General features: G+C 36.6%; 1 protein-coding gene across 2 annotated transcripts in view; it reads right to left on the bottom strand.

Annotated features, from left to right (window-relative positions):
* Positions 1 to 26494, bottom strand: part of LOC129440148 (uncharacterized) — a 65011-nt gene that overhangs the window by 1682 nt on the left and 36835 nt on the right. For both annotated transcript variants that reach the window (XM_055199278.2, XM_055199279.2), the window contains 47 exons: positions 21792 to 21830; positions 21646 to 21699; positions 20594 to 20647; positions 19735 to 19842; positions 19465 to 19518; positions 19321 to 19374; positions 19086 to 19130; positions 18810 to 18863; positions 17795 to 17839; positions 17654 to 17707; positions 17353 to 17397; positions 17206 to 17259; positions 16597 to 16641; positions 16373 to 16426; positions 14896 to 14940; positions 14722 to 14775; positions 14524 to 14631; positions 14329 to 14382; positions 14179 to 14232; positions 13815 to 13859; positions 13673 to 13726; positions 11124 to 11168; positions 10392 to 10445; positions 7923 to 7976; positions 7792 to 7845; positions 7525 to 7578; positions 7364 to 7417; positions 7021 to 7065; positions 6899 to 6943; positions 6693 to 6800; positions 6519 to 6572; positions 5241 to 5294; positions 4349 to 4402; positions 4099 to 4206; positions 3953 to 4006; positions 3194 to 3301; positions 2944 to 2997; positions 2750 to 2803; positions 2585 to 2638; positions 2120 to 2173; positions 1926 to 2033; positions 1786 to 1839; positions 1610 to 1663; positions 1454 to 1507; positions 534 to 587; positions 404 to 457; positions 276 to 329 (listed from right to left, as the gene is read on the bottom strand). In XM_055199278.2, coding sequence (XP_055055253.2) covers positions 276 to 329; positions 404 to 457; positions 534 to 587; positions 1454 to 1507; positions 1610 to 1663; positions 1786 to 1839; positions 1926 to 2033; positions 2120 to 2173; positions 2585 to 2638; positions 2750 to 2803; positions 2944 to 2997; positions 3194 to 3301; positions 3953 to 4006; positions 4099 to 4206; positions 4349 to 4402; positions 5241 to 5294; positions 6519 to 6572; positions 6693 to 6800; positions 6899 to 6943; positions 7021 to 7065; positions 7364 to 7417; positions 7525 to 7578; positions 7792 to 7845; positions 7923 to 7976; positions 10392 to 10445; positions 11124 to 11168; positions 13673 to 13726; positions 13815 to 13859; positions 14179 to 14232; positions 14329 to 14382; positions 14524 to 14631; positions 14722 to 14775; positions 14896 to 14940; positions 16373 to 16426; positions 16597 to 16641; positions 17206 to 17259; positions 17353 to 17397; positions 17654 to 17707; positions 17795 to 17839; positions 18810 to 18863; positions 19086 to 19130; positions 19321 to 19374; positions 19465 to 19518; positions 19735 to 19842; positions 20594 to 20647; positions 21646 to 21699; positions 21792 to 21830 — 2766 coding nt within the window. The remainder of the gene's footprint in view (positions 1 to 275; positions 330 to 403; positions 458 to 533; positions 588 to 1453; positions 1508 to 1609; positions 1664 to 1785; positions 1840 to 1925; positions 2034 to 2119; positions 2174 to 2584; positions 2639 to 2749; positions 2804 to 2943; positions 2998 to 3193; positions 3302 to 3952; positions 4007 to 4098; positions 4207 to 4348; positions 4403 to 5240; positions 5295 to 6518; positions 6573 to 6692; positions 6801 to 6898; positions 6944 to 7020; positions 7066 to 7363; positions 7418 to 7524; positions 7579 to 7791; positions 7846 to 7922; positions 7977 to 10391; positions 10446 to 11123; positions 11169 to 13672; positions 13727 to 13814; positions 13860 to 14178; positions 14233 to 14328; positions 14383 to 14523; positions 14632 to 14721; positions 14776 to 14895; positions 14941 to 16372; positions 16427 to 16596; positions 16642 to 17205; positions 17260 to 17352; positions 17398 to 17653; positions 17708 to 17794; positions 17840 to 18809; positions 18864 to 19085; positions 19131 to 19320; positions 19375 to 19464; positions 19519 to 19734; positions 19843 to 20593; positions 20648 to 21645; positions 21700 to 21791; positions 21831 to 26494) is intronic.

Genomic DNA, 26494 nt, shown 5'->3' with positions numbered 1-26494 from the left:
TTGAACAATGCACAAGTGTTAACATCTGTTCAATTTGTATATTGTATACACTTATGCCCACTTCCCATGTGCAATTGTGACTTTTGAGGAAAAGTTTGAGAAGAAAACAGTTTTGTCAAGTTTTTTCGGTATGGCACAAAGGGACTGCCAACAATAATTGTAAATATGCTAGTTGTCAGGTCATTCACTCAAGGATGAGATTTCTCCAACAATTATGTAAATGTAGCTTGTAAATGAAAATATACAATAGAAATCACGTGTATGTGTTCACTTACATATGATCCTGATGGTCCAGGAGGTCCAGTCATACCCACTGAACCCTGCTGTCCCTGTTAAAAATCAAACAAAAGCTAGCAAACATGCCCAAGGTTAAAATGTGCAAATCAATATTTACTGTATGTACCTTCTCCCCTCTGGACCCTCTGAGACCCCTCTGACCAGCTTTTCCTTTTTTCCCCTAAAAGCAACAGAATGTGATTTTTTAAAAATCCTATAAATCCTAAAAATCAAACAAAATGTACTGTTTTACTTACTTTCTTTCCAGGATGTCCAGTTTTTCCAGGATGACCTTCTCGACCATCTTTTCCCTGGAGAAGATAATTGTAACAATTGAATAAAATGAAAATGTATAAAGTGTTAAAGGAACAGTATGTAGGATTGTGGCCAAAACTGGTATTGCAATCACAAAACTTGTGGCTAAAATTGGTACTGCAATCACAACAACTGGTGGCCAATACACAACATGACAACATAAACATCAGTTGAGGGCTGCAACTCCACTTTTTAAATGACAAAATCCTGGCCAGACCACTGTTATCAGTAATATATTTATTTTAAATGAAAATGATTTCTTAACTCTTTCACCGCCATTGACGAGATATCTCGTCAATTAAGAGAAAACGCTTCCCCGCCAATGACGAGATTTTCCGTCTTTCCGCAATACCGCTATTATCCACCAGGTGGCGCAACTTTTTAAACCCGGAAGTATTGCCCTATGGCAATCGGCTGCATGTCCGTGTTTGTTTTAAAGGTCGCTCTGAATGGGATCTCTATTGAAAGTCCATAACAAAAATGGAATTATCTCTGCTTTTTGCTCCAAATGTGGTGTTTTTGCAGAAACCTACCCATATTCAAAAGCTGATTACAAAAGACCACTGAAGGTAGGATGAAACTTTTTTTTTTTTGTTTGAAAGCGAGGGTCTGTTCTTTCATTTGGTATATTGTATGTTTATATATTTAAAGAAGAACATTTTCTGGAAGGCATTAAACTTTGGTGAAAATCATGAAAAACGCTGGCGCTGGCTGGCAACTTTTTTTAAAAATGCTGGCGGTGAAAGAGTTAATGTCTAGCGACATATCAGGGCCATTTTATGGTTAATTGATATAAAATTCTTACATACTGTTCCTTTAAGTATTTCAGGTTCCAAAGCCATATATTACAGATGGCTCTCACCTTCTGACCTTTCTGTCCATCCCTTCCCCGGACCCCTGGTCTGCCATTTGGACCCTAAAAAAGTTAAAAACAAACCGAATACTGAATTTAGCCAGTGTGTTGGAATTTAGGCATTGATAGCTTTCCTTGATATAATTTAATTTTGAAAATACAGACCTGTAGCCCTGGTGGGCCAACAGGACCTTGAGCACCAGCTTCTCCTGGAAGTCCCTGCAAACATGGTCAAATAGGAGTAAATTAAATAAAAGGTAGTTTGTTATAAATATTGCATAAGTAGTATTTTGGAAAATAGTAATACTATAATACTGTAGTATTTTCAAGACAAATTCTACCTTTTTGCCTGGCAACCCAAAGAGGCCTTCAGCGCCAGCAAGACCTGGTGGTCCCTATACAAAAGATATTCATCAGCTGGCACCAAGTATACTTCATTTACACACTACATTGTCACAAACCACTGTATTCATAGCCTCACCATCTGGCCTGGAGGACCTTTTCTTCCTGGTTCACCTTTAGGTCCCTCTTGTCCTGGCATACCCTTTAGGCCCAATAAGCCTTCAGGGCCTCTGGGACCCACGGCTCCCTGCAATACGAGTATTGCAGTATTTGTACCCTGTAAATCTAGCAGTGTAACTGGGATTTAACCTTGTAATAAGTAGCTGTACTTACTTGAGGTCCTGTTTTCCCCATAACCCCTTTTAAGCCTCTCTGCCCAGCCATTCCCTGTAGACAAAACAAGACACACGATTTGGTTTGACTTTTAGTGGTTCACCTTTCCTCACCTCAGTGTCGGTAATCTCAATTGGCAGCCAATATAAGAGGGACTAGGGTAAGATGTTAGAAGGGTTTACTGTGACTATAGTATTGAGAGTCAACATGCAGTACTAGTGGTTTTGTGTGTTGGATTTTAAACGCCTTCTTAAATTAATTTTTTTTTGTTAATTCCAATATCAAAATTGATGATTTTTGGCTAAAAAAGTAAATAAAAAGGATAGGCAGGATCTAATTTACACCATATAGTAACAACATAGCCTCATGCTGGGCCAACAAGTGCTAAAGTCAGTTCAGTTGTTCATGCAAATCAGATGACATTATTTTACCCAAACTTTTGTTTTATGGAAAACAATCTTTTACCCGATCGCCTTGATCTCCTGGAAGGCCAGTCATCCCGGATGATCCAGTTTCTCCCTAGGTGGGAGTTGGTGTGTTACAGTGGGAGATGTATAAGGGTAATCTGGAGCTAGAGTATTATAAGAAACATTGATGAAAGAAACATGAGGAAGGAAAGTTTAGTGATACCTTTGGCCCTGGTGAACCATTGTCTCCCGGTGGTCCCCGAAGACCCATCAAACCCTGCAAAAACAGGCACAATTCATCCAATAGTATACACCAACAAGCTGAAAGCATATTTTGCATCATACTATAATTGGTTATTTGGTTATACAAGCAAAGTATATTTAAACTAGGTTTATGCAACCTAAATAAAAACATACCACTAGTCCCATCAAACCAGACGGACCGATCTTTCCCATCAACCCATTTTGGCCCTGGTAAAGAGACATTGAGATTTGATTTTATTTTTAGAGCATTTCTTTGTTTTTAAAGTCACAATGAAAATACAAGTCAGGTATTGAAGTTTCTTCTTAGGTAGTAACTGATGTTCTGTCTAATAAAAACATGAATTTTTATATGAATAGAAAGATTAATGTGAACACCAAAATATAAGAGGTTGAGGTTACTAACTTGTGGTCCAACGTAGCCTTTATTCCCTTTCGGTCCTTGCTCTCCTCTATCCCCCAAAAATCCAGCTGGCCCTGGTCGGCCAGAAGATCCTTGATGTCCCGTGTCACCCTAAAATGAATAAGAATTAAGAAAGATAAGAATGTGGCTACCGTTGCAACGTTATTCGAATATACTGTACACTTCACGCGTGCAATTTTAAAGAGCACCTATTTCATTGCTATAAACAAGGTTATTTTGTGTATTTGGTATAATACAATGTGTTTGCGTGGTTTATGGTTAAAAACACACTATTTTCAACATAGGGTACATTTTTGTAGCTCTAGATTTCATTCTCTTCCTGAAACACACGGATTTGAATAGCCTATTGGCCAGCTAATCTGTACTTTGTGATTGGCCTGAATACCTCTGACATCAGCCGGAAACATGACGCTCCTTGCCATGTTTGAAAATTTTGTTTGCTAACAGGAGTTAACTTAGAGGCTGTGAGTCCGAAGTGGGAGGAATTATGATAATGTCGGTCTTGTCTACATCACCAATCCCAGGAAGTAAACTGTTGCCTACAATCTGTGTGTTTGTTGTAGTCCAAGAAAAGAGATTTACGTTGGAGACGATAACTCGCCTCATCATTTACTTTGCCGTACTTTGCATATCATTAACATGCTCCAAAAACACACTTACACACCAAAGAAAATTTAAAAACGTGAATCAGACAATAGGTCCTCTTTAAACTTCACCAATGACTATTTTGAATTAGAATACCTTTTGTCCTTTGCGCCCTGGGTCTCCAATATTACCCGGAGGTCCAATATCTCCCTGCATATAAAAAGTTATAATGTACATACATGCATGCACGTAATGACATTTAAATACGCATAGCTCAATAATAGGTAATTAATAAAACTAACCTCTTTACCAATTGGTCCTGGCTCACCCTGCACTCCCTGAGAGCCAGGAGGCCCTTGTTCTCCTGAAAGTCCATTTGGGCCAGGCTTTCCACTGGGTCCAAATGATCCCTTATAAACCAATAAACAAATTAAATAATTTGAATTACAAGAGTGCGGATGAAGCAATGTTGTTGTTTTATGGATGGATGTAAACCAGCACCAATTTTTGGCAATTTTAATCTTTTAATAAATAAAGAAATTTCTAACTTACATATTCCCCTTTTGCTCCTGGTGAACCTTCAGGACCAGCTGGACCAGGATGGCCCTACATCACACAGACGTGACAAAATAGTACTCAATATTTTACTAAAATAACGGTTTAAAAAATAACACTTCAAGTAAACTCCAACACTTAAGACACTCCACTTTTTTGAAAATATACTAATTTCCCAGCTCCCCTAAAGTTAAACATTTTTACTGTTTTGGAATCCATACAGCCGATCTTCGGGTCTGGCGCTACTACTTTTAGCATAGCTTAGCATAATCTATTGAATCTGATTAGACCATTAGCATTGAGCTAAAAAAAATAAACAAAGAGAATTTCAGTATTTTTCCTATTTAAAACTGGACTCTTCTGTAGTTACATTGTGTACTAAGACAAACAGAAAATAAAAAGTTGTGATTTTCTAGGCAGATATGGCTGGTAACTATACTCTCATTCTGCCGTAGTGATCAAGGACTTTGCTGCCCTACCATGGCTGCAGCAGGCGCAATGATATTACATAGTACCCAAAAAAGTCCCCTTGATAACTTTCAATAGCAGGGTACTATTTTCGGGCACTGTCTAATATCATTGCGGAGATTGGCTGAATGAATTCTAAAACTGTAAAAATCAAATGTTTAACTCTAAGGGAGCTGGAAAAAGAGCATATATTCCAAAAAAAATGAGTGTCTCTTTAAGTCTATGTAAACATCTCCTATATTTGCACATTTTCTACATTTTCCGATATTATCTCCTAATATCATTAAAACGATGTTTGTTTGCTTAAAATACAGTTGCTTACATTTTGGTAATTTGCCCAAAAATCAAGGAAGTTGATTTAGGGCACATAAACAGGACTTATGGTCGTAACAGAAATTAACTGTATATAAAATGAACTGACCTGCGGCCCATTGAGTCCTATTGATCCAAGGTCACCTGGAGATCCTGGCACTCCCTTAAAATACAAACAGACAACCTTTTTAAAACATTTTGAAAGATTTATTTTGCATTTGTTACTCAAAAAGGGGAAAAGAAAGAGCATCTATGGAGTATAGACCTTTTGCGAGTCGACGTCACAGTTACGTCACGCGCGCATGTGGTGGCAGAAAAACAGTGGAAATGAATGAGACACGAGTAAAACAATATAACTCACTAGAAAAATTTTTGTTGTGCTGTTAAGTGTCAGAATAGGAATGCCAAAATAAATTCATTTTTATAGTATACCGTCGTCGAAGACACCATTTGAGGATAAACTTAGGTGTTTATGGTTGCAATAAAAGCCCTCAACCGGACAGACTGGAGTGATGAAATCATCTGAAAATCTTTTAATAATTAGAATAGAAAATAATTAGAGAAGATATCCGGTGTGCTGTCGAAGTCTGATTCCTCTATGTGTTTCTTATAGCGTTTTCATCACGTTACATTTATAATTTATTTAAATAGATTAAGGATTTGAATGAGTTCATAATATCAATAATATAACCATTTATTAAAGTTTTCATATATTTTTTAGTTTTCTATTACTTCTTTTTACCTTATATCTTAGCCTATTTCTTCTTCCTGTTTCTTCTAAATGATGATGTTTACTAATAAATATATAAACATAGCACACACACACACGAAGTAAAGTGTTAATAATATATAAACAAGCCTATACAAATTAATTTGTATGTAAACATAATAGTTTTAGATCAAACACGTAGGCTAAAAATATAAGGAAGAAATTGAAAACAGGAAATGATGAAATATTTAATAAATGATATTATACAGAATACATGATAGTATTGCTCTATAAGTACTTCAGCGATTCATACTGTAAAAAAAATGATTGATTTTCCAATAAAGAACAATACATATACATTACATACATGCACACATATCAGTAGCCAAGCCATTTAAACTTTTAATTTATTTAAAAAATAAACGTAGCTTGGTGAAAACGTTATAAGAAACATTACACTTAAGAGAAATATAGGGGAAACAGACTTCTACAGAACACCGGATCCTTAAAAATCACAGTTTAATGCTAAAACACTTCACACAGCTATTGAGAAGCATTCACTTTCTGCCACCAGTTGGGCTCCGCCCACAAAAAACGTCATCTCTGTTTGCAAACACACAAAAGGTCTATAGAGTTATTACTGTATGTGTACCTTTTATAGAAACTTCAAGGTCCTACCTGCTCGCCTTTCTCTCCAGGTTGACCACCTATTCCCTGTACTCCTGGTAAGCCCTGAAAAATAAAAGAACGCAATCAGAATACACAAGTTATACTCAGTCACACATTTTAACTGTATACTTTAATAAAATTCATTGGAAAAATACTACAATCAAAGTTAGGGTACCCACTCACTGGCAATCCAATCGGTCCCTGTTTTCCCTTTGGCCCATGGGGACCAAGGCTTCCTGGAGGGCCTTGCTTTCCCGTCATACCATTAGCCCCTGGTAGCCCTGGGGGTCCCTAAATTTATATATAAAAAAATAACAAGATAAGTTACACTATATTTGTTTTTACTTGCTGCTGCTGATAATCCTTAATATATAAAGAGAGTTACATACAGGTGCTCCTTGGAAGCCAGTATGTCCAATCTCCCCTTGGCGACCCTAGGTAATGGTGGAAAACATTATAAAAAAGAAAAATGATATTAAAGTTTAAAAAAATAGGAACATTGTCAGTTTACCGGTGGTCCAGGTGGGCCTCTCTCACCAGGCGGGCCAGGTAAACCCTAAGAAGGTTAACAGAGTAAAAAATATTTTAGACATGATGAATAATGGTCTCTAGCTGTCACTGGGGCAGTATCCTTTCAAAAAGTACCTAAAGAGTTCATACAAGTACCTCAGCTGTACAGTACAGTACATATTGTTACTCAATAATGCACACTAGTTTTAAATTGTTCATATTAGGACCTTTTTAAGGGACACTGGCCCACTAGCTTGGGACCATTTTTGCTGACAGTATGCTGTACCAAAAGAAATATTAAGAAACAATATTTGCTGGCTGAAATACAAGGCCGGAATACTTACAGATGTCCCTCTTCCTCCTAATGGACCCACAGGTCCCCTGATCCCAGGTTCACCCTGTAAAGGTAAATTCACACAATATATAGTATAACATCTTCAACTGAATGACTCTGGAAATCTTTAAAGCGCTTGTTAAATAATTACAGCAGAGAGAAAGTACTAACCCTCTCTCCTACGTGACCTGGCTTTCCATGAAGGCCTGGGGCTCCTGGATAACCCTGAGAGCGAAAAAAAACATCATACAGACGCTGGTTGACTAGCCTAACTACTTAATGAGTGTAAACATGCTTCGAAATTTAGGTCAGCTTTCTGTGGTTAAGCAGCCTCATAAGAACAAATCAGCACATTAGCAAGCCATGCTGCAGGAGATCTGGATACCAGTTTCCCTAAACACATCAATAGCTCGTGACACTGGACAGCGTGACACTTACATACATTCCTACAGGACCCTGTAGACCTGCCATGCCTGGTTTTCCAGTGAAGCCCTACGAAACAAACATTGTACTGTTATTTAAAGCTTTTAAAATGTTCTGATAATGATATAAAGCTTTGAGAGACTTACCTTTTCACCAGGAGGGCCTTGGGTGCCATCTTGTCCTGGTCGTCCAGCTGGGCCCTTATAAGATGAGAAATCAAAGTGCAACTTGTGTCATTTATTTAATAACCATAACTCTTTAGTCATCTCTTTAGTCATATATTTCAAATTCTGTATTAATGGGGACAACCTGGACACTGTGTCTCATTTACTAATAATTGCGTACGTTTTTCATATTTATACGCACACTTGAACCTCTCACAAAAAACTTTCCGCCTAATTCACAACACGTGCGTACGCACATGAGTTTGTTCTTAAACTTGTTCTTACGTTAGTGTTCTACATGAGCGGTCGTGTGCACGAGGTTGGTAACTTGCATAAAACACACCCAAACCAGCTCCATATAAGGGTTTACCGCAGTGCTAGTCCACAGAAAATTTTAGAGGGGTTTGTCATAGAATCAAAAGAGCTCGAAAAGAAATCCATGATCCTATTTATTATTGGTAAAGTTCCGTTTTGCTTTGCACTTTTTATTTGGGAGGTTTTGATGTTGTTGGAGGAAGCCAGTGCTGTCCACCGACCAGGGCCGGGTTTCCCAAAAGCATCGTAAGGCTAAGTTGATCGTAAAAATGATCGTACGAATCATCTTAAAATTACGGGCCGTTTCCCAAAAGCTTCGTAACTTAAGTTGCACTTGAAAATCATCGTAGATCTACGAGTGGTCTGGAGTAATCGTTCATTCATAAGTGCATCGTAAGACAACAGTTACAAGTTCACCTGCAGGACAACCAGCAAATTGCACTCCTGCAATGACGATAATGTAAAGTTTTAAATGTTTATTTATTTATTGGGTTCTTCTTTGTTTATTTTATATTAAATATATAATATATTTAAAATTCAAATGAGAAATCACATTTAAATGACTAAACATAAATTAATAAAGAAGGAAAACGTATTTTGTACAAGTTGGTAAAAGTTTTTTGTATTTTGATAAAAGTTGGTATAGCAAATTGATAAATGGTTCATACCGATTGCTGCTATAATTCATCTAAACATTGTTTTGAAGGGAAATTGCATCTAATTAAAGAAACCAAATAAATATTTACGGTACAATGCAATAATCCATAATAATAAAAAAACATAGATAATAAACAACAAATAATAATAATAATCTAAACTATAATAGAAACGCAGAAGGCATTTCGCAGTGGGACGAGTCCTACCTAAATACGGAAAAGAATATTTAATAAATTATTAAAACATTTAAAAAGTCATTGAACAATAATGAAAATATATTATTAAAAATATTAGTGCACATCGGCTGAAGATCATTAGCCTAAACAAGCTTCTGCTACAAATTCATTCTATTGGTGACATTTCAGCACTTGACAAATGGATAGCGACTCGTAAGTAGCACTTAAAACCCAGCTGCGAATGATCGTTTCACGTGCATCTTTGGGAAACGCACGTAAATGAACAACGAATGTTCGTTAAGTAGCTCGTAGAAAGCGCTCTAAAGTGCTAAGTTCAATCGTTATCGGAAAACCCAGCCCTGAGTAACATTAAATAAGTATTGGATGCGTAAAAAATATGCCATTTAATTAATATGACAGAGACGCGCATCTGTATCTAAAATAAAACAGACAGTATATAGAGATTTAAAAAGTGAGGAAGGAAAGTGTGAACATTTGTCATTACGCGCATCTTCTTTATATGTTTAGAAAAAATAGGTAGGCTATAATAATGTATAATATAATGTAATAATAATAATAATAATAATAATATAGATAATGTATGATAATATATAAAATACAGAAAATATTATAATATAAAATATAATCATGTACATTTTATATATCAACATTATTATAAACATTATACTTATAGCCTAGAATTTGATTAGCGTACATGATTATTGCGTACAAGTGTACATTTTTGCGTGCATTTAGAAGACATTTTGATACGAAAGTTTTTGTTGAATCACGATTTGTTTCATGAAAATATTGTACGCACATTTCATAAACGCATGTTTAGTGAATGAGATCCAATATTTTTACATTTTATTTTTCATATTTGTTTTTAATTTAAATTGATAGTTCCTGTTTTCATTTCTTTCTTCGGTGGGACACAGAAGAAGATATTCTGATAAATGATGTTAACTACACAGTTGATGGTATCCATTTCCATAGTAAGATAAACAAATACTATACAAAATATCTTCTTTAGTGTTCAACCGAAGAAAGAAACTCATACAGGTTTAGAACAACATGAGTGTGAGAAAATAAGGATAGAAATACTATAGTATTTTTAAAGATGCCTCAGAATCGTTTTGGACATACTGAGATGAATAATAGTAATAAATGCAACATGATATTTTTGACGAGCACATGGTTTTCATATCGTTTAAATGTTGCCTGTCCAACTCCTTTTGCCTGCAAAAAATGTCCAAAACAATACATTTTGTGGTTTAAAGACATTATCAGTTGTTACGCTCACCTGTGATCCTTGAGGGCCTTGTTTCCCATGTTCTCCCATCAGACCCCTCAGGCCCTGCAAATAACAAAGATTAGAGAGAAGATATATGACTAAAACATAGTGGGGGGCCAAAATGTTGATGGAAAATTAAAATTAAAAACTTTCTAAAAACTAACCAAATGAAGAAAATGTATAAAATTGAGCTTGTTTCAAAAATTCATTTCAATTCATAAAGACTGTTTCCCATAATTTCTTGTGGCTTCAGCTGCTTGATTGTATAAGTTATCTGGATTCCAACAAATACTGCCAGTAAAAACATCAGAGTCAGGGACTCCTCACCTGTGACCCCCCCAAAACTATAACATAATTATAGTAAAATATATTGCTTTACATTTGCATTAGTGGCTAAGCCTTTGAATCCAACTATCAGCTAAACACTCTGCCTGACTTACACAAGACAAAACACATTTGTACTTCCTGCTGCTGTCCAGTTAAAAAAGAGATCATCTGACATTAACAATCAAGTCTACAGGATGTTTAAGACCTTGTTAAGTTTAACAGTCTCTGATCTTCTGACCCTTCTCAGGTCAGTTTGACCATTACATGCTGAAAGCTAATGGCTGAATGACAAGCGGCCAATAGCTTTTTTAAAGAGCGGTAATTAATAGAGGTTTTCATTTTTTTCTGCAGCAGTCTGCTCTTAAATGTCTCAAATTGTTTAGATAAGGTTTGTATAGATGCTGTAGAACATACTTGTGATCCTTTATCTCCTGGACCTCCAGGGAACCCAGAAACACCCTGCAAGACACATGCATCACATTAGCACTGACAGATTAAAATATGGTTTCATTTAAAATTAGGTTTCATAAATTAACAATGAACAACATATTTCCATTTCAATTAGTCTTATGCTAATTTTAGATAATACAAAACAATTATTTATTGACTTGTTTGTTGATTGATTTGCCAGTCGTGACATTTGCAGCAAGGGCGAAAATTTCATCTAAATGTTGGGGGGGACAATAAACATAAAATTTTTCAAGAACAATTTTTGAAGGGGACACCAATAATACATGCAAAATTGTACTTGCAAGGAAATGTGTACAGATAGAAAACGTTTCTCTTTCTCTATAACGGACGCAAATGTAATTTTAATATACATACATGCAAAGGTGGAAAGAGTAATAAAATATTCCACTTAAGTAAATTAAAGTTAATAATATTTTACTTAAGTTAAAGTAAAGTTACTGGTCTGAAAATACTCATGTAAAAGTAAAAAGTCATTTTAATTTTACTCAGAGTAAAAAGTTACTTTTTTACAGCGGGGAAAGGTTTCTAGTATAGTTCAAAAAGGACAAGGAAATATAAATGTAGGAACATCTTTACAATAAAAGTGCAATAACAAAAAGTTAATAAAATAAAAAGCTTTTTTATAACTAAGAAACAGTTATGGAATTATTTAATGATTTTTACAGGTGAGTTATGCACTTTTGAAGCAAAAATAATATGAGTTCAGCAGCTAGTAAATACAATCACTATAGTAAGGTTGTAATTGATGTATTGCTGGTAACATACATTATTTTATTAAAATATATACCTAGTCTCTCTCTCTCTCTCTCTCTCTCTCCCTATCTCTCTCTCTCTCTCGCTCTCTCTGCAATGTCTAATGACCTGTGCATTCCCGAGGACGTTCTTAAGTTGTTTGACTTACGCGAAGCTGCTAGACCTCGAAGGATTATGCGCATGTATTAAAAACGCGTCGTGCAAATTAGCGGTAACCCGGTCGGCAATTCAAGAGCCTGAATGAAACAATCGCTTCGCGTCAATGGCCAGGGGTTTCTTTCATAGGGTCTGCATTAGCCCGCGCCTGTCTCGTCCCTCTCCATGGCTCTTTTTGCGCGTTCCCCCGCCCATCAATCAATCATCCGTGGCGCTTCTTGCTTTTTTATTTATTTTTTACTAACGGATATGATTTAAAATGTAGCGAAGTAGCCTATTATACTTTAAACAAAACACACTTAAGTAAAAGTAAAGGTACACATTTTAAAACTACTCAAAAAAGTAAAAGTACACACACAAAAAAAAAAAAACAATTACAGCAACGTGAGTAAATGTAATTTGTTACTTTCAGCTCTGCCTCACCTCTGCATGAATGCACAAAAATGTTTTCTTGTTCGTTCATCTGCTTCTGTTCTCATAAAACGAAATATGTTCATGTTTATATGTCCAAATATACCAGTTTTAAAACATATGAGGATAAACTGATAAGTGGTGGGAACGTTGGTTTGTAGGTATATAGCTGATTAACGTGTCGGCTCCGTACACTTCTCAACCACCCTACTGTGTGGCGCTGACAGTGGACCAAACCACTGTGAGGCAAGGGAGGGGGGTTTCCAAATGTTTACAAGGTTTTTTGGTGTTGTTCCGTTTGCATTTGTATTGTTTTACTTCTTACACATCTATTTTAAGTATTATAAATCATTAAATTACATTAAAATACACATATTTTAATGATATTTTAGGGGGGGGCGACCCTCAGATAGGGGGGTCCTGTCCCCCCCGGGATTTCCGCCTATGATTTGCAGGTTATGTTATTCCCAGATAACAATGGCACAAAATTAATTACACAAGGTAACTCAGATGCTGCAAATCATTTTGACAGGTACAGTTTAATATTACATAATAAAAAGCATATGAATATGTAATAACTTTTAATAACATACAGTATATGACACTATAAACCAAACAGAGTTTTCATGACATTTGAATGTCTTGTGTTATCCTATTTGAATGTCTTGTGTTATCCTAAAACCGAAAGTAGACGGGATTTCCTCGCAGAAGGTCTGCATTTGTTAAAAAAAATATTTAATGTTCCTTATGAGGTCAGTAGCCGTTTAATAAGCCTGATAATGTACAGGCAGCCAGATGTTATCCCAAAATACCTCCATGTCAGATTGGATCCTGATCACACTGTCAGGGATTTTTTCTGCGATAACAACCAGCTGCTTATACATTATCCCTTAAATAACATATACAATGTTTCTTGATAAATATTAATTAATAAATGATGAAATTAACATAAACTAAGATTAATAAATACTGTAGAAATAAAACTAATATAGTTAATTAATGGTAACAAATCTTATTGTAAAGTGTTACCAAAATATTTAACATCCATAATTCAAATTTTTGGGCTGTAATGATAAAGCATAGAGTCACATACAGGTATAACTAAAAGAGCTACTGTATAACTGATATTTAAAATAAAACAAAACGTGATATTAAATGTATGAAATGGGAACCTGTGTACCAGGCTTTCCTTCTGGTCCCTCGGTACCAACCAGACCTCGCAAACCCTGCAAAAATACAAAGAATAAAAAAAACATTGAACAAGCCATTACATAAATCTTGACCCAATTTACTAATAAAATTTTGTTCCCTTACCACTATTCCATGCATGCCAGGAGAACCATGTTGACCTGCCCGTCCCTATGCATAACAACACAGGTGATTAAACCAAACTCATTTGCCATAGACAATTGTAATAATCCACGTTATACTGTACGTGACATACGTATAACATGTATGTTTATAAAATGTATAACATGAATGATTAGGACTGTCAATAGGTTTCATAAATGTTTTATCTACTTTAATAGGATACTGCAATATTGCTTTGGACCAATGAAAGAAAAGTCTTTATTTTAGATTTTATTTACAGGTCAAAAGGAATGATTAATTGTATTAATTTTACAAACATTGATAGTCTTAAAATGTACAGTATTAGAAACAATGACATAATTCTTACCCTGGATCCTCTTGATCCCGTTCTTCCATTGACACCGGTCTCACCTCTACTGCCCTTTGTTTCACAGGAAAATAAATAAAAAAGGAAGATGATTCATGTTCAGAGCTAGATGAAGGTTTTCTCCTTCTGTAAGTCATAAACTGCTCTGACCTTTTGCCCTTCTTTTCCCAGCATTCCCTGAGGACCCACTTCACCATCTTGACCCTATGGGGAAAAGGTAAAAATGGTAAATGTGAGAGCAAAGGTTCTTCCAGGAAACCTCAGTTGTTTCATCATTAGTTCATAAGTTCAATTCAGGCATTTTACACGGAAGACTCTTTGTAACACTGCTGTTTCTTTTTATACCTGGGTACCTGTAGCACCTGGTTGACCTTTGACACCATGTAAGCCTGGAAGTCCCGATTGGCCCCTCTCACCTTGAGGACCCATGATCCCTGGTGCACCCGGTGGTCCCTTAAGACATCCAATTAAAGTGATAACTTCATTTTTATACATGTATGTGTTTAAAAATGAAAATTATTTAAATGCATTGCCAGTTATTACTTTTTGCCCCTTGGGTCCTGCATCACCCTTCTCTCTATCTGAACCCCTATTGCCCTGAATGTGAGACACTAATTAGTGAGGTAATTGATACATATAAACAATATTTGCAAATATTTAATATACAGTACAACAAATGCATTAGAAACACAGTGAGGTTTGAAACCGAGATCTTACTGTGACACCTGGAAAGCCTTTTGGACCTGGAGCCCCAGTCACGCCCTATAAAAAACCATAAGTATTGACACACAGAATATTAGTTAATATCCATAGGCAGTGTTTTAGGTTTGTGCTTTGGGGGTACCTAAAGGCAAATAAGGGTATTCCAATACTTTGAGATTAGCGAGAGAGTGTGAATTCATTTTTTTAAAATTTGGTTTAAATAAATAAAACATATTTTTGCCTTAAGTTAATCAATCTACCGTTTAATATATCAAGATAAGACAAAAAAAGACAAAATCATAAGTGGCTCTGGTCTGGGGGGGGGGCAGTGCACCCCCTGTCCCTCCAAACTCTGTTAATAACAAAATATTTGGCAAACTTTGTTTGCATTTAATATGCTTGAATGTATCTGCACAGAAAGATTATGATCGTTGTCAATCTTCAATTGTTGATGTTTAAGATTTTTATTAGTGTTTCAACAGAATAAATAACAGACAGATTCTGACTCTGGCACCACTGATATATTATGGCATGTTCCCCAAACATGGCTCCGATTTCTATTTTTCATGGAATTCTCCCAGCTTCCTTGGGCATAAAACAACAAGAACTCCAATATGAGTGGGCAAACTCATATTTGATCAAAGCCAGAGTGACCTTATTTAATCTTACTGTATATTGGAATCCATTCAGGTGATCTCCGGGTCTGGCGGTACCACCTTCCACATTCTGGCGTAACATGGCTGCAGGAGGCGCAACGACATCCCGCAGCGCCCGAAACAGTGCCCTTCTATTGAAAGTAACCAAGGGGACTATTTTCGGGCAGTGCGTAATATCACTACGCCTGCTGCAGCCATGTTACAGCAGCAAAGTCCTTGATTATTTTGCCGGAATGAGAGTATAGTTCCTAGCCATATCTGCCTAGAAAATTGCAACTTTTAATTTTCCGTCTGTCTTAGTACACGATGTAACTACAGAAGGGTCAAGTTTTAAATAGGAAAAATAGCAAAACTCTATCGTTATTATTTAGCGCGATGCTAAAGGTCTTATCAGATTCAATGGATTATGCTAAGCTATGCTAAAAGTGGTACCGCCAGACCAGGAGATGAATGGATTACAAAACGGTAAAAATCAAATGTTTAACTCTAGGGGAGCTGGAAAATTTGCATATTTTCAAAAAAGGTGGAATGTCCCTTTAATAATACACATATTATAATATCGTAAATAATTCAGCAGCCATTTATAATTTTGCCTTAAGTGCCACAATGGTTACAAACTCTCTGCCTCCCTACTCTTTGTACTTCCTACAAAATAAACAACACTACACATAAATTTGACTGACCGTATTGGTAAAAATATATATATATATCAATATCATCACCATGACAGCTTTTGGGCACAATAACCATGTAGTGAAAGTCTGACAATGGCCTTGTGTATAAATGAATGTTTTCTCTGCAGTAGCTTACACTTAATGCGTGACAAATGGACTTACCATGGGCCCTTCAATGCCTTGTAGGCCCCTGTTACCTGCTAGCCCGTCTGGTCCCTACGCACAAACAAAAACATCTGTAGAATCAATTTCATAAACACCTGCCACACATTTCATTGTTACATGACAGGCCATGTTTATTTTAACACGTTCATGATTGAATTTGTCACACATATACAGAAAAAACGATGGTAAGACACACATAAACTATGCTTTTCAAAACTTACTATTTCACCTTTGAAGCCCTGTGGACCATCCTGACCTGGAAGCCCCTGAAAAAAAACATCCATACGGTTACCCTTGATTTATTTCCAGCAGAGGGACCCATCATTTTAACACTGGAATAGTTTTTTTCTTTACTGGCAAACCCCTTAAATCTGTCTACTCAAATGCTTTAAAGGTGCATTGTGTAACTTTTAGAAGGATCCCTTGACAGAAGTGCAATATAATATACTTAACTGTATTATCAGTGGTGTATAAAGACCTTACAAAATTAACTGTATTGTTTTATTACCTTAGAATGCGCTGTTTTTATCTACATAGACCGCAGTCCCTTTACATGTAAGTAGGCATTCGCACTGTCATGTTTCTACAGTAGCCCTAAACGTACAAACTGTTCTATAGAGCGCATTTTGTCACTATGTTGTCTCAGACAATGACGTGTTGGTCCTGTGGCGGCTACTGTAGCTTCACTATGCGTCTGGAAAAGGAGGGGTGAGCTGTAAACTGAGCTGCTGGTAGCAATTACCGTCTCACTGCTAGATGCAGCTAAAAATCAAAACAGTTGACCTTTAATTTGCAAACTAGTCTACATTAATCACACAGGTTAAATTTACCTGAACACCTGGATTACCAGGTGGGCCTCTATTGCCTTCTAACCCTCTTGGTCCCTAAGAGAAATGATCAGGACAAGTTTAGTATTACTGCTCTGCAGCAACAGGCTATATGAAATAATAACTTGACACAAAGTGGACATACTGTACCTGAGGGCCTTTTCGTCCAACAGCCCCAGCAGGTCCAGCATCGCCCTGTAACGGCAAAAGTGTTCAGGTTTACAATCTCATCTCATTATTTTATTATGAGATGTGCAGCATTAAAGTTTTATCTCATACATTGATTTAAACTGTCACATGACCTTACTCAGTCATGTCAAGGTTCACAGGAGGATGATAAATCATCCATCAGTAAATCACAAAAAGCTGTGTTTGCACAGGTAAGGTCATTTTTGCTAGGACCTTTAGTAAAGTAACTGCACTAAGGATTCAGAAAGTGTCTATCACTTACTTCTGTTCCATTAACACCTTGTGCGCCGACCAAGCCAGTAGCACCTGGCGCTCCCTGGCAACACAAAGATTTACTGAGCATGTTGTGTGCCATATCTTGCTGTATATATTGCAAACAAGGTTTAGCAGATACTGTACTCACTGCTGGCCCTGGAGGACCACGCTTGCCGTCATGTCCTGGATTACCCTAAGAAAAAGATCTTTATATTAACTATATACACTCACCTAAAGGATTATTAGGAACACCTGTTCAATTTCTCATTAATGCAATGGTGTAATGGTGTGGAGGTTGTTTTCTTGGCACACTTTAGGCCCCTCAAGGGTGCCGCGCCGTTCTAAAAAAATCGAACACATTGTTTTCGATGAGTATAGTGGCGCCTGTCCGCGCCCCCCAGCTGTGACTCAGGAAGTTGCTGAAATCCCTGTCGCGCCACACAGCGCCACTCACATAGTTTAACATTAAATTACACCATATTTGTCCCAAATCATTAACGATTAACATCGGCTGCTAACGTATATTATGCATTTTGAAGTAGACGCTATCTGACGAAGCTCGCGCTATTTTTATGTGCACTTCCGGTTTACGAAACCTCCGAGTTGTCCTAGACGCAACTCGACGCGGCACTGAGCTGCGCGGCCAGAGTGCGATCCCCTTTAGTGCCAATTGGGCATCGTTTAAATGCCACGGCCTACCTGAGCATTGTTTCCAACCATGTCCATCCCTTTATGACCACCATGTACCTATTTTCTGATGGCTACTTCCAGCAGGATAATGCACCATGTCACATAGCCCGAATCATTTCAAATTGGTTTCTTGAACACGACAATAAGTTCACTGTACTAAAATGGCCCCCACAGTCACCAGATCTCAACCCAATAGAGCATCTTTGGGATGTGGCTTCGTGCCCTGGATGTGCATCCCACAAATCTCCATCAACCGCAAGATGCTATCCTATCAATATGGGCCAACATTTCTAAAGAATGCTTTAGCACCTTGTTGAATCAATGGCACGTAAAATTAAGGCAGTTCTGAAGGCGAAAGGGGGTCGAACAGAGTATGGTGTTCCTAATAATCCTATATATATTTAAGCATGATCAAGTATTGTTAGAATTTTTTTGATTGCTAGAAAAAGCTATACAGTATACAGTAAACTCACCTGAAGGCCGGGTGGGCCTGGAATCCCCTCAATGCCTTGCAAACCAATAGGTCCCTTATATAAAAGACGAGACAGATGGACAGAAAGAAAAAGGAAGAAAGAAAGACTATAAGAAATGAATAAACACTGCCTTATGTTTACCACAATCCAATGAGCATCTATGGAAATCAATCTAGTAATATTTAAAACTAGCAGCTCAACAAAGTGAAATCTATAGTTATGTCGGTATAGGAGTGTAATATCAAAATATTGTGGATAAAAGTGTTTTTTACTTACCAGAGGGCCAGCCAAGCCAGGAAACCCCATTTCCCCTCTTGAGCCCTATACGTGTTCATAAAATTAAAAATTAAAAGTACCACCTTAAAGTGTATCATTCACAGCATCTATTTAATATATTAAAACTCAAGACTTACTTTTTTGAACCAATAGAGAGTAATATAGGTATTGGATTTTTACATGTATAGGAGCAGACACAATAAGCTGCACTATAAATAATTCAGGTCTCTCTTACTTTTTGGCCAGGCTGTCCTTTCTCCCCACTCGGTCCAGGTAATCCAGGAAAACCCTGCTCATAGAAGAAGGAAGTTTTCTTTATGCACATGCATGGTATAGCTCTTGTATGAAAAGAGAACATATTTTCATCTTTATTCTGTACCTCTTCTCCTTTGTCCCCAGGGGGCGCTGTTTCACCTTTGTAACCACGAGGACCCTTGCGTCACAAAAATGAACACAGAGCATATGTTTTCAGCACATGTAAGTACATATGCTTCACAGCATGGTTTTGTAGCTTCACAATACACGCTGAGAGCATTAACAACATATTAGGTAAGAATGTGCGCACAGACTTATGCCCCAAGTTGAACTCCGAAAAACTCATGCAATGCTATTGTAGCCATCACACGTCACCATTAAATATCAGTCTCACCTGAAGGCCGGGGAAACCTGGCGGCCCTGCCACTCCTTCCGACCCGTTCTCTCCATCTCTTCCTTGAGTCCCTGCACGGCCTCGGACTCCCTTGGGCCCCATGGCACCCTATTTTAAAGTGTGCTTGCTTATAGTTACTTATGTAGGCAGACTTGGCATAAGAACTCTAAAGTATTACAACCCCCAAAGCAATCAAATAAGGGATATTAAAATTTGGTTTTAGCACCAGCTCTGATGTCATCTGTATGCGTGTGTACTGGTGTGTACTCATAAAAAGATGACAAAGTTAAAATTTTATAGATATAAACTATAATTCAAAGCACTATTTTTTAGAGAAATGGACAAAAATACTGATGACTCATCTTGGACTCGGTAGCATTTATAAAGTCTCATTTCTATTTTAAGCAAAACAGACACAGGCAGAGCAGTTGAAAATGCAAATACATCTTATGGCATTGTTTTGAATCATTACCATACCATGCAGTTCCTGTAGCTCAAATGGTGGAGCATTGCATTAGCAACGCAAAAGGTCATGGGTTTGATTTACAAGGAATGCACATACTGATAAAAATGTATAGCTTAAATGAACTGCAAGTCACATTAACGCAAATAGTATAAATTAGGGCTGTCAAAAGATGAATCATGATTAACCACATTTCAAAATAAAAGTTTGTTTTGCATAATATATTTGTGTGTATTGTGTGTAATAATATATATGTTATTTATTTATTTATATATAATATAAAATATATTCAAATCTACACACAGTGCACACATATATTATGCAAAACAAACTTTTATTTGTATGCGATTAAAAGCAATTAATCTTTTAATAGCCCTAGTATAAATGTAAATGTACCATATCGCCTTGGTGCCCTGGTGGTCCTCTCTCGCCCGGGTCTCCAGGTAATCCCTTTAGAAATCAAACATTAATATTTACCTAAACATGTTACACAGAAATACAGTCAACGGTGTTAGGGTTAGGTTTGGGTAAGGATGTAATTTTATGTAAATCTAACCCTAAACCGAAGCGACAAAACAGTGGAGTAACCAATACGTGACAATGACACAAATTCCAAGGTCCCTTGAGAGGTACCCTGCATTATTTGACAAAAAAAATCATCAAATACAACAACTCATAAACAAAAAGCAAAACATTTTAGATATCTTTGGAAAGCTAGAAATCTTGTGATTCGAATAATGTAAACCGTTTTAAGATACAGTCAACACAGCAGGCACAATTTATGTTTTTTTAGGCAATTTTTAGCCTTTTTCAGGAATTTTAAGGGGTTAACAGAAATTCGTGATACGATCAGGAAAAACACGGAAATTTTTGAAAGTATCACGGAAAATAATAAAAAAATTACGTGACTATAGGTACTTAATTTCGTGTGACTGGGCTGCGTATACCTGCTTGTAATCAGATTATTATTATTATTAGTAGTAGTAAATAAAGTTGTCTACAATCTACACAATCTAAACACAACAGTGGGTCACAGTAAAGTCCTTTTATAATCTGCAACACAAGTGAGTGATGAGTACACCTGCATTAAAGATGCAATCTTTTTTTATTAAACACAGCATTGAGATCTCATGACCAGCCAAAATGTCACTAATGTGCACTAATTGAAGGGGCAGCCATTTATAATAGTGTCTGAAACCTATAATAGACAATATCAAGACTCATTCAATCCCAGAATGCACTGCAACAACGATATACACTCACACAACTGATGAACAACAGATCATCCACTGTAAGGTTAGCACCAAATTAATCTGGGCAAAATATGGCACTTCCAGTCCTTCCGGAGCATTCGGTGTCTAAATTTGCTTACATGTTTTCATTCATTCCTTTATTGTATAATAATAAGCACATTTTATTGTGTACAGTATATCTGTGTGTATACTCACAGGCAAACCAGGTTTTCCCATCTCACCAATCGGTCCAGGAAGCCCTGTCTCTCTCTGTTTGGTCATAGAAGTAAAATGGCTTAGTGAGAAACCACATCTTAATATTCTGAGTTGTATTACATTTTATTACAATTATAAATACTTACAGGCCAGCCAGCCATCAGCAACTGGTAGTAAGAAGTTCTCTACAAAACAAACACACAAAAAAGACAATGTTATGCGAATGACAGCCTTTATCATGAGATATAAATACCAGGCCCATGGTACAGAGGTGTGTTGAATGACAGATCCCGAACCTAAGCTCTTGTAACACTTAACGCTTGGATATTTCAAACCATTTCAAGGTGAAACGCAAGTGAGTCAGCATTGAGTGGCAGCTCTCCTGTTCAAACAGAGGATAAGAACTGAGGGACAGTGTAGCCTCTCTCGGCAGTGTGGACTGGAAAGCCAAAGCCTGGATCCCACACAGAGACACACACTCTCTGTCACCCTGTTATTAAATCACCCACGCTGCCTCAGCTTCATACAATATTTGCCTTGGCACATGCTCAATTGGCACCAGGGCAGGGGTTCAGGCTCACCGCCGATGCGTTGAAGGTGAGCTTAAGACAAGTTGAGGAATCGGACCTCCCCATGCACTCGCCCTCCCGGAGTCCCGCCGAAAGAGAGGAACAGAGGGAACTAAACATCTGTCAAAACCTCCTTACAACACCGTGACTTATATGCAGAATGCACCCTGGGTAGCTAATAGAGCACCATCAGAACAATGTTTGTGTGTAGGCCCACTAAAGGTTCGGCTTACAATACCTCAATGACAAATCGTGCCAGAATTACAGATGAAGAGTCCTTTGAGATCTCATTTAGCATCTAAAAAGGGACCATACCACGAATTATACAAACACGACATAAAATAGATCACAGATCAGTGATAATGTAATAATAGTGTACTGTATACATACCTGTCAAAAAATGCCGGAATCCTAACAACCCCCCCACATCCCCCCATTCATGCACTATCCAAGGAAATGGATATACACTGCAAAAAATGTCTTTCTTCGATTAATAGTTTTTTTTTACGCGATCGATTCAGAATTGATTCTCAAAGAGCAGAACAGATTTGAACGTAAGATTAACGTTAATCAAATTACTAGTCTTCTTCACTAGATGTCACCCTCTTTTTTGCCTTGTTACCAAAGAGCCTGTCATTCTTTCATTCAGTGTTTAAAATTGAGGTTTTAGGTGCTTCATCGACGTTAATGCCACCTTCACATAAAAAGCATTTTAGATTTAGATTTCGCAAGCAAGCCGACAACGATAGTGTTGTGGCTTTTAATTTCTTTTTATTACCCACTTGTAAACTTACGTTCCCTATTATTTTTATTAGTATAGTATTTGTATTAAATCTAGATTCATTGAGTTGAATCGAGAATCGAGTATAAAAACCGGCCCGAGAACCGGAATCGGAAATTGAATCGGAATCGAATCGATTTGATAGCTTGTGATTCGAAATGGAATCGATTTGGAACATCTGAATCGATACCCAGCCTATTCTTACTTAGTATTGTTGTCGTGTTTTCAGTAAAACAACATATTTTCTTGATGAGAAAAATGACATAAGAAAAGAATTATAAAAAAATATATAAAATTTAAGTGAATTTGTGTTTAAAAAAGCAACAAAAAAAAAACCTGCCAATGGGGTCAGAAAATCTTGAAATATTTTTCTTAAACAAATAATTTAAAAAAAAATTATGTACAATTTTCATACCCCAATGGGAGATTTTTTGCTTGTATAACGCCAAATTCACTTAAATGTGATATTTTTTGTCTAAAAACTAGACTTATTTTCTTAGGTAATTTTGCTCATCAAGAAAATGCGTCTTGATTTAAGAATTTTTAGATATTTGTGCTTAAAGGAATATTCCATTTTCTTAAAATTTTCTTTTCTGTGCTTTTCACTGCATCTATTATGTAAAGCTGCTTTGATACAATTACCAAATTGTGAAAAGCACTATATAAATAAAATTGAATTGAATTGAATTTAATTAAAAGAAAAATCCAGATAATTTACTCACCACCATGTCATCCAAAATGTCTTTCTTTGTTCAGTCGAGAAGAAATTATGTTTTTTGAGGAAAACATTGCAGGATTTTTCTAATTTTAATGGACTTTAATGGACACCAACACTTAACACTTAACTCAACACATAACAGTTTTTTTCAACGGAGTTTCAAAGGACTATAAACGATCCCAAACGAGTCATAAGGGTCTTATCTAGCGAAACGATTGTCATTTTTGACAAGAAAAATAAAAAATATGCTCTTTTAAACCACAACTTTTCGTGTAGGTCCGGTCCAGCGCGACCTAACGTAAATGCGTAGTGACGTAGGGAAATCACGTGTTACATATATAAAACGCACATTTGCGGACCATTGTAAACAATAAACTGACACAAAGACATTAATTAGTATCATACATACAACAACGTCAGAACGGTCCTCTTTCAACACACTTGTAAACACTGTTTCGCGTTCGTCCTCTGTGACCTCTTGACTTCATGACGTATTGCGTGGGGTCACGCTGGCGCATCACGACCGGATCTAGACGAGAAGTTTGTTATTTTTCTTGTCAAAAATGACAATCGTTTTGCTAGATAAGACCCTTATGCCTCGTTTGGGATTGTTTATAGTCCTTTGAAACTCCGTTGAAAACAATTGTTAAGTGTTGAGTTACGTATTAATTGTTGGTGTCTATTAAAGTCCATTAAAATGAGAAAAATCATCAAAAAACACAATTTCTTCTCGACTGAACAAAGAAACACATCAACACCCTGGATGACATGGTGGTGAGCAAATTATCAGGATTTTTCCCTTAAGAAAATTGACTATTCCTTTAAAAACAAGACAAAAATACTAAGTAAGAAAGTAATTTTTTGCAGTGTATACCTTGTATCATTATTTGTATGGCTCTCTTGCACCTGCAAGTGACTTGATATAAACACAAAACAAAATACGCAGATGTTGCATTCCTTAACGCCTTCTAAGTAAAGTATAAAAGCAAAAAAAGCTGTGTTTCCCTACACGCAAAGTTATTGTTGCCAAAAAAGCTTGACTTTATTTTCTAATGATAATAACCTATATGTAAGGAATAATTGACTCCGGGCCATTGAATTATAAGAAAATAATGCACACCAAGGTGGTAATGCGGCACGACGCGAAGCGGAGTGCCGTTACACCGCAGGTGTGCATTATTTTCAAATAATTCAAAGGACCGGAGTCAATTATTCCGCTTATACCACGGTTACCACAAACATTGCTCTGGTGCCTATTTTTAAGACATTTGAAAAGATAGGTGTGCGGTTTACAGAAAAATAATCAACACCCATTGAACATTTCTCAGCCAATCAGAATGCAGCATGCAACAGACCCGTGGTATATATATATATATATATATATATATATATATATATATATATATATATATATATATATATATATATATATATATATATATATATATATATATATATATATATATATATATATATATATTTCTCCACATTAAATCTGATAATCTTTGCCATTAACTTGAATTTAGCTATAAAATAATTATTTTTAAAATTACATTTAATAAAATCTAACCATCACTGTTATTACCAGTGACACACAAAGATAAAGATCATACAAAACTGTAATAAAAACTATGACCTAAATCAGCAATGTTTCAAACTCCCTCACCTACCACCCATGGATCAATCTACAAATAAGCCTCTGCCATGATGAATGAGTTCAGTCCTCAAGAGAAGTGGATTGCGCCAAATGATGACATCAAATATTTGGACACGCTTTAGATGACTGTGAAATACTGCCAGGTGGCTGCCGTACAATCACATGTCAATATACACAACTGCTTTTGAATAATGAAAAACTACAGGAAGCTCAGGGCTGCGGTTTTACAAATATACTTGAATATAAAGGCTTAGAAATACACTCTAAAAAATGCTCTGGGTCGTTGGGTCAAAAAGGGTCAAACGCAGGGTTAAATTGAACAATAAATGTTTATACTTGACCCAACAATGAATTAAAACAACCCACCATTTTGGGTTGAAACAACGTAGCATAGGTTAAATGGCAATCCAGCGGGTTGGGTTCGTCCATTTTTGACCCAATGCTGGACTGAAAACAACCCTACAATTGTAGAGAACAGAGAGAATACAATGTCTGGCAGGGACATGACTGGATCATCCTACAGCTCTGAAAGACACAGGGCGATGGCTCATTGCATTGTATACATCATGTTACATGAACCTTTCATTTCCAAAATCACAGCATCTTGTCATCTCCACTACATTTATCAAAAAAATCATTTATAAAAGATGTTTTACTAGTGTCCCCCGGCCGCTAAAGCATAAAATGTAGCGTTCCTGTAGCTCCACTGGTAGAACATTGCACAAGCAGTCCAGAAGGTAGTGGATCATATTGCCAGGGAACACACATACTGGTACAATGTGTACCTTGAATGCCCTGTAAGTCACTTTGGATAAAAGCGTCTGCCAAATGCATAATGTGAATGGAGTCCCTCTCTGCTACCTTTGATGTCACAGACTGTCAATGTTAATATGAAGAGTTCCAACACATTATCTCACAAGAATTCGTACATATTTTACAAGTTGAGTTCGTTTTAATTCATATGACCACATTCGTAAGTTTTTTACGATTTGCCTTGACCCCTGTGACGTTGGGGTCAGGTGCGGGGTTAGGTGTTGTTGTTTTTTTTATGAGAATCGTACATTTTTGCATGATTAACTTCATATGAATTCTTATGAATTAGCCAACTCATAAAATATGTACGA

Source organism: Misgurnus anguillicaudatus, chromosome 22 (genome assembly GCF_027580225.2).
Source record: "Misgurnus anguillicaudatus chromosome 22, ASM2758022v2, whole genome shotgun sequence".
Lineage (NCBI taxonomy): Eukaryota > Metazoa > Chordata > Actinopteri > Cypriniformes > Cobitidae > Misgurnus > Misgurnus anguillicaudatus.
Note: the sequence above shows the minus strand (reverse complement) of the source record. Positions and strands in the feature narration are given on the sequence as shown.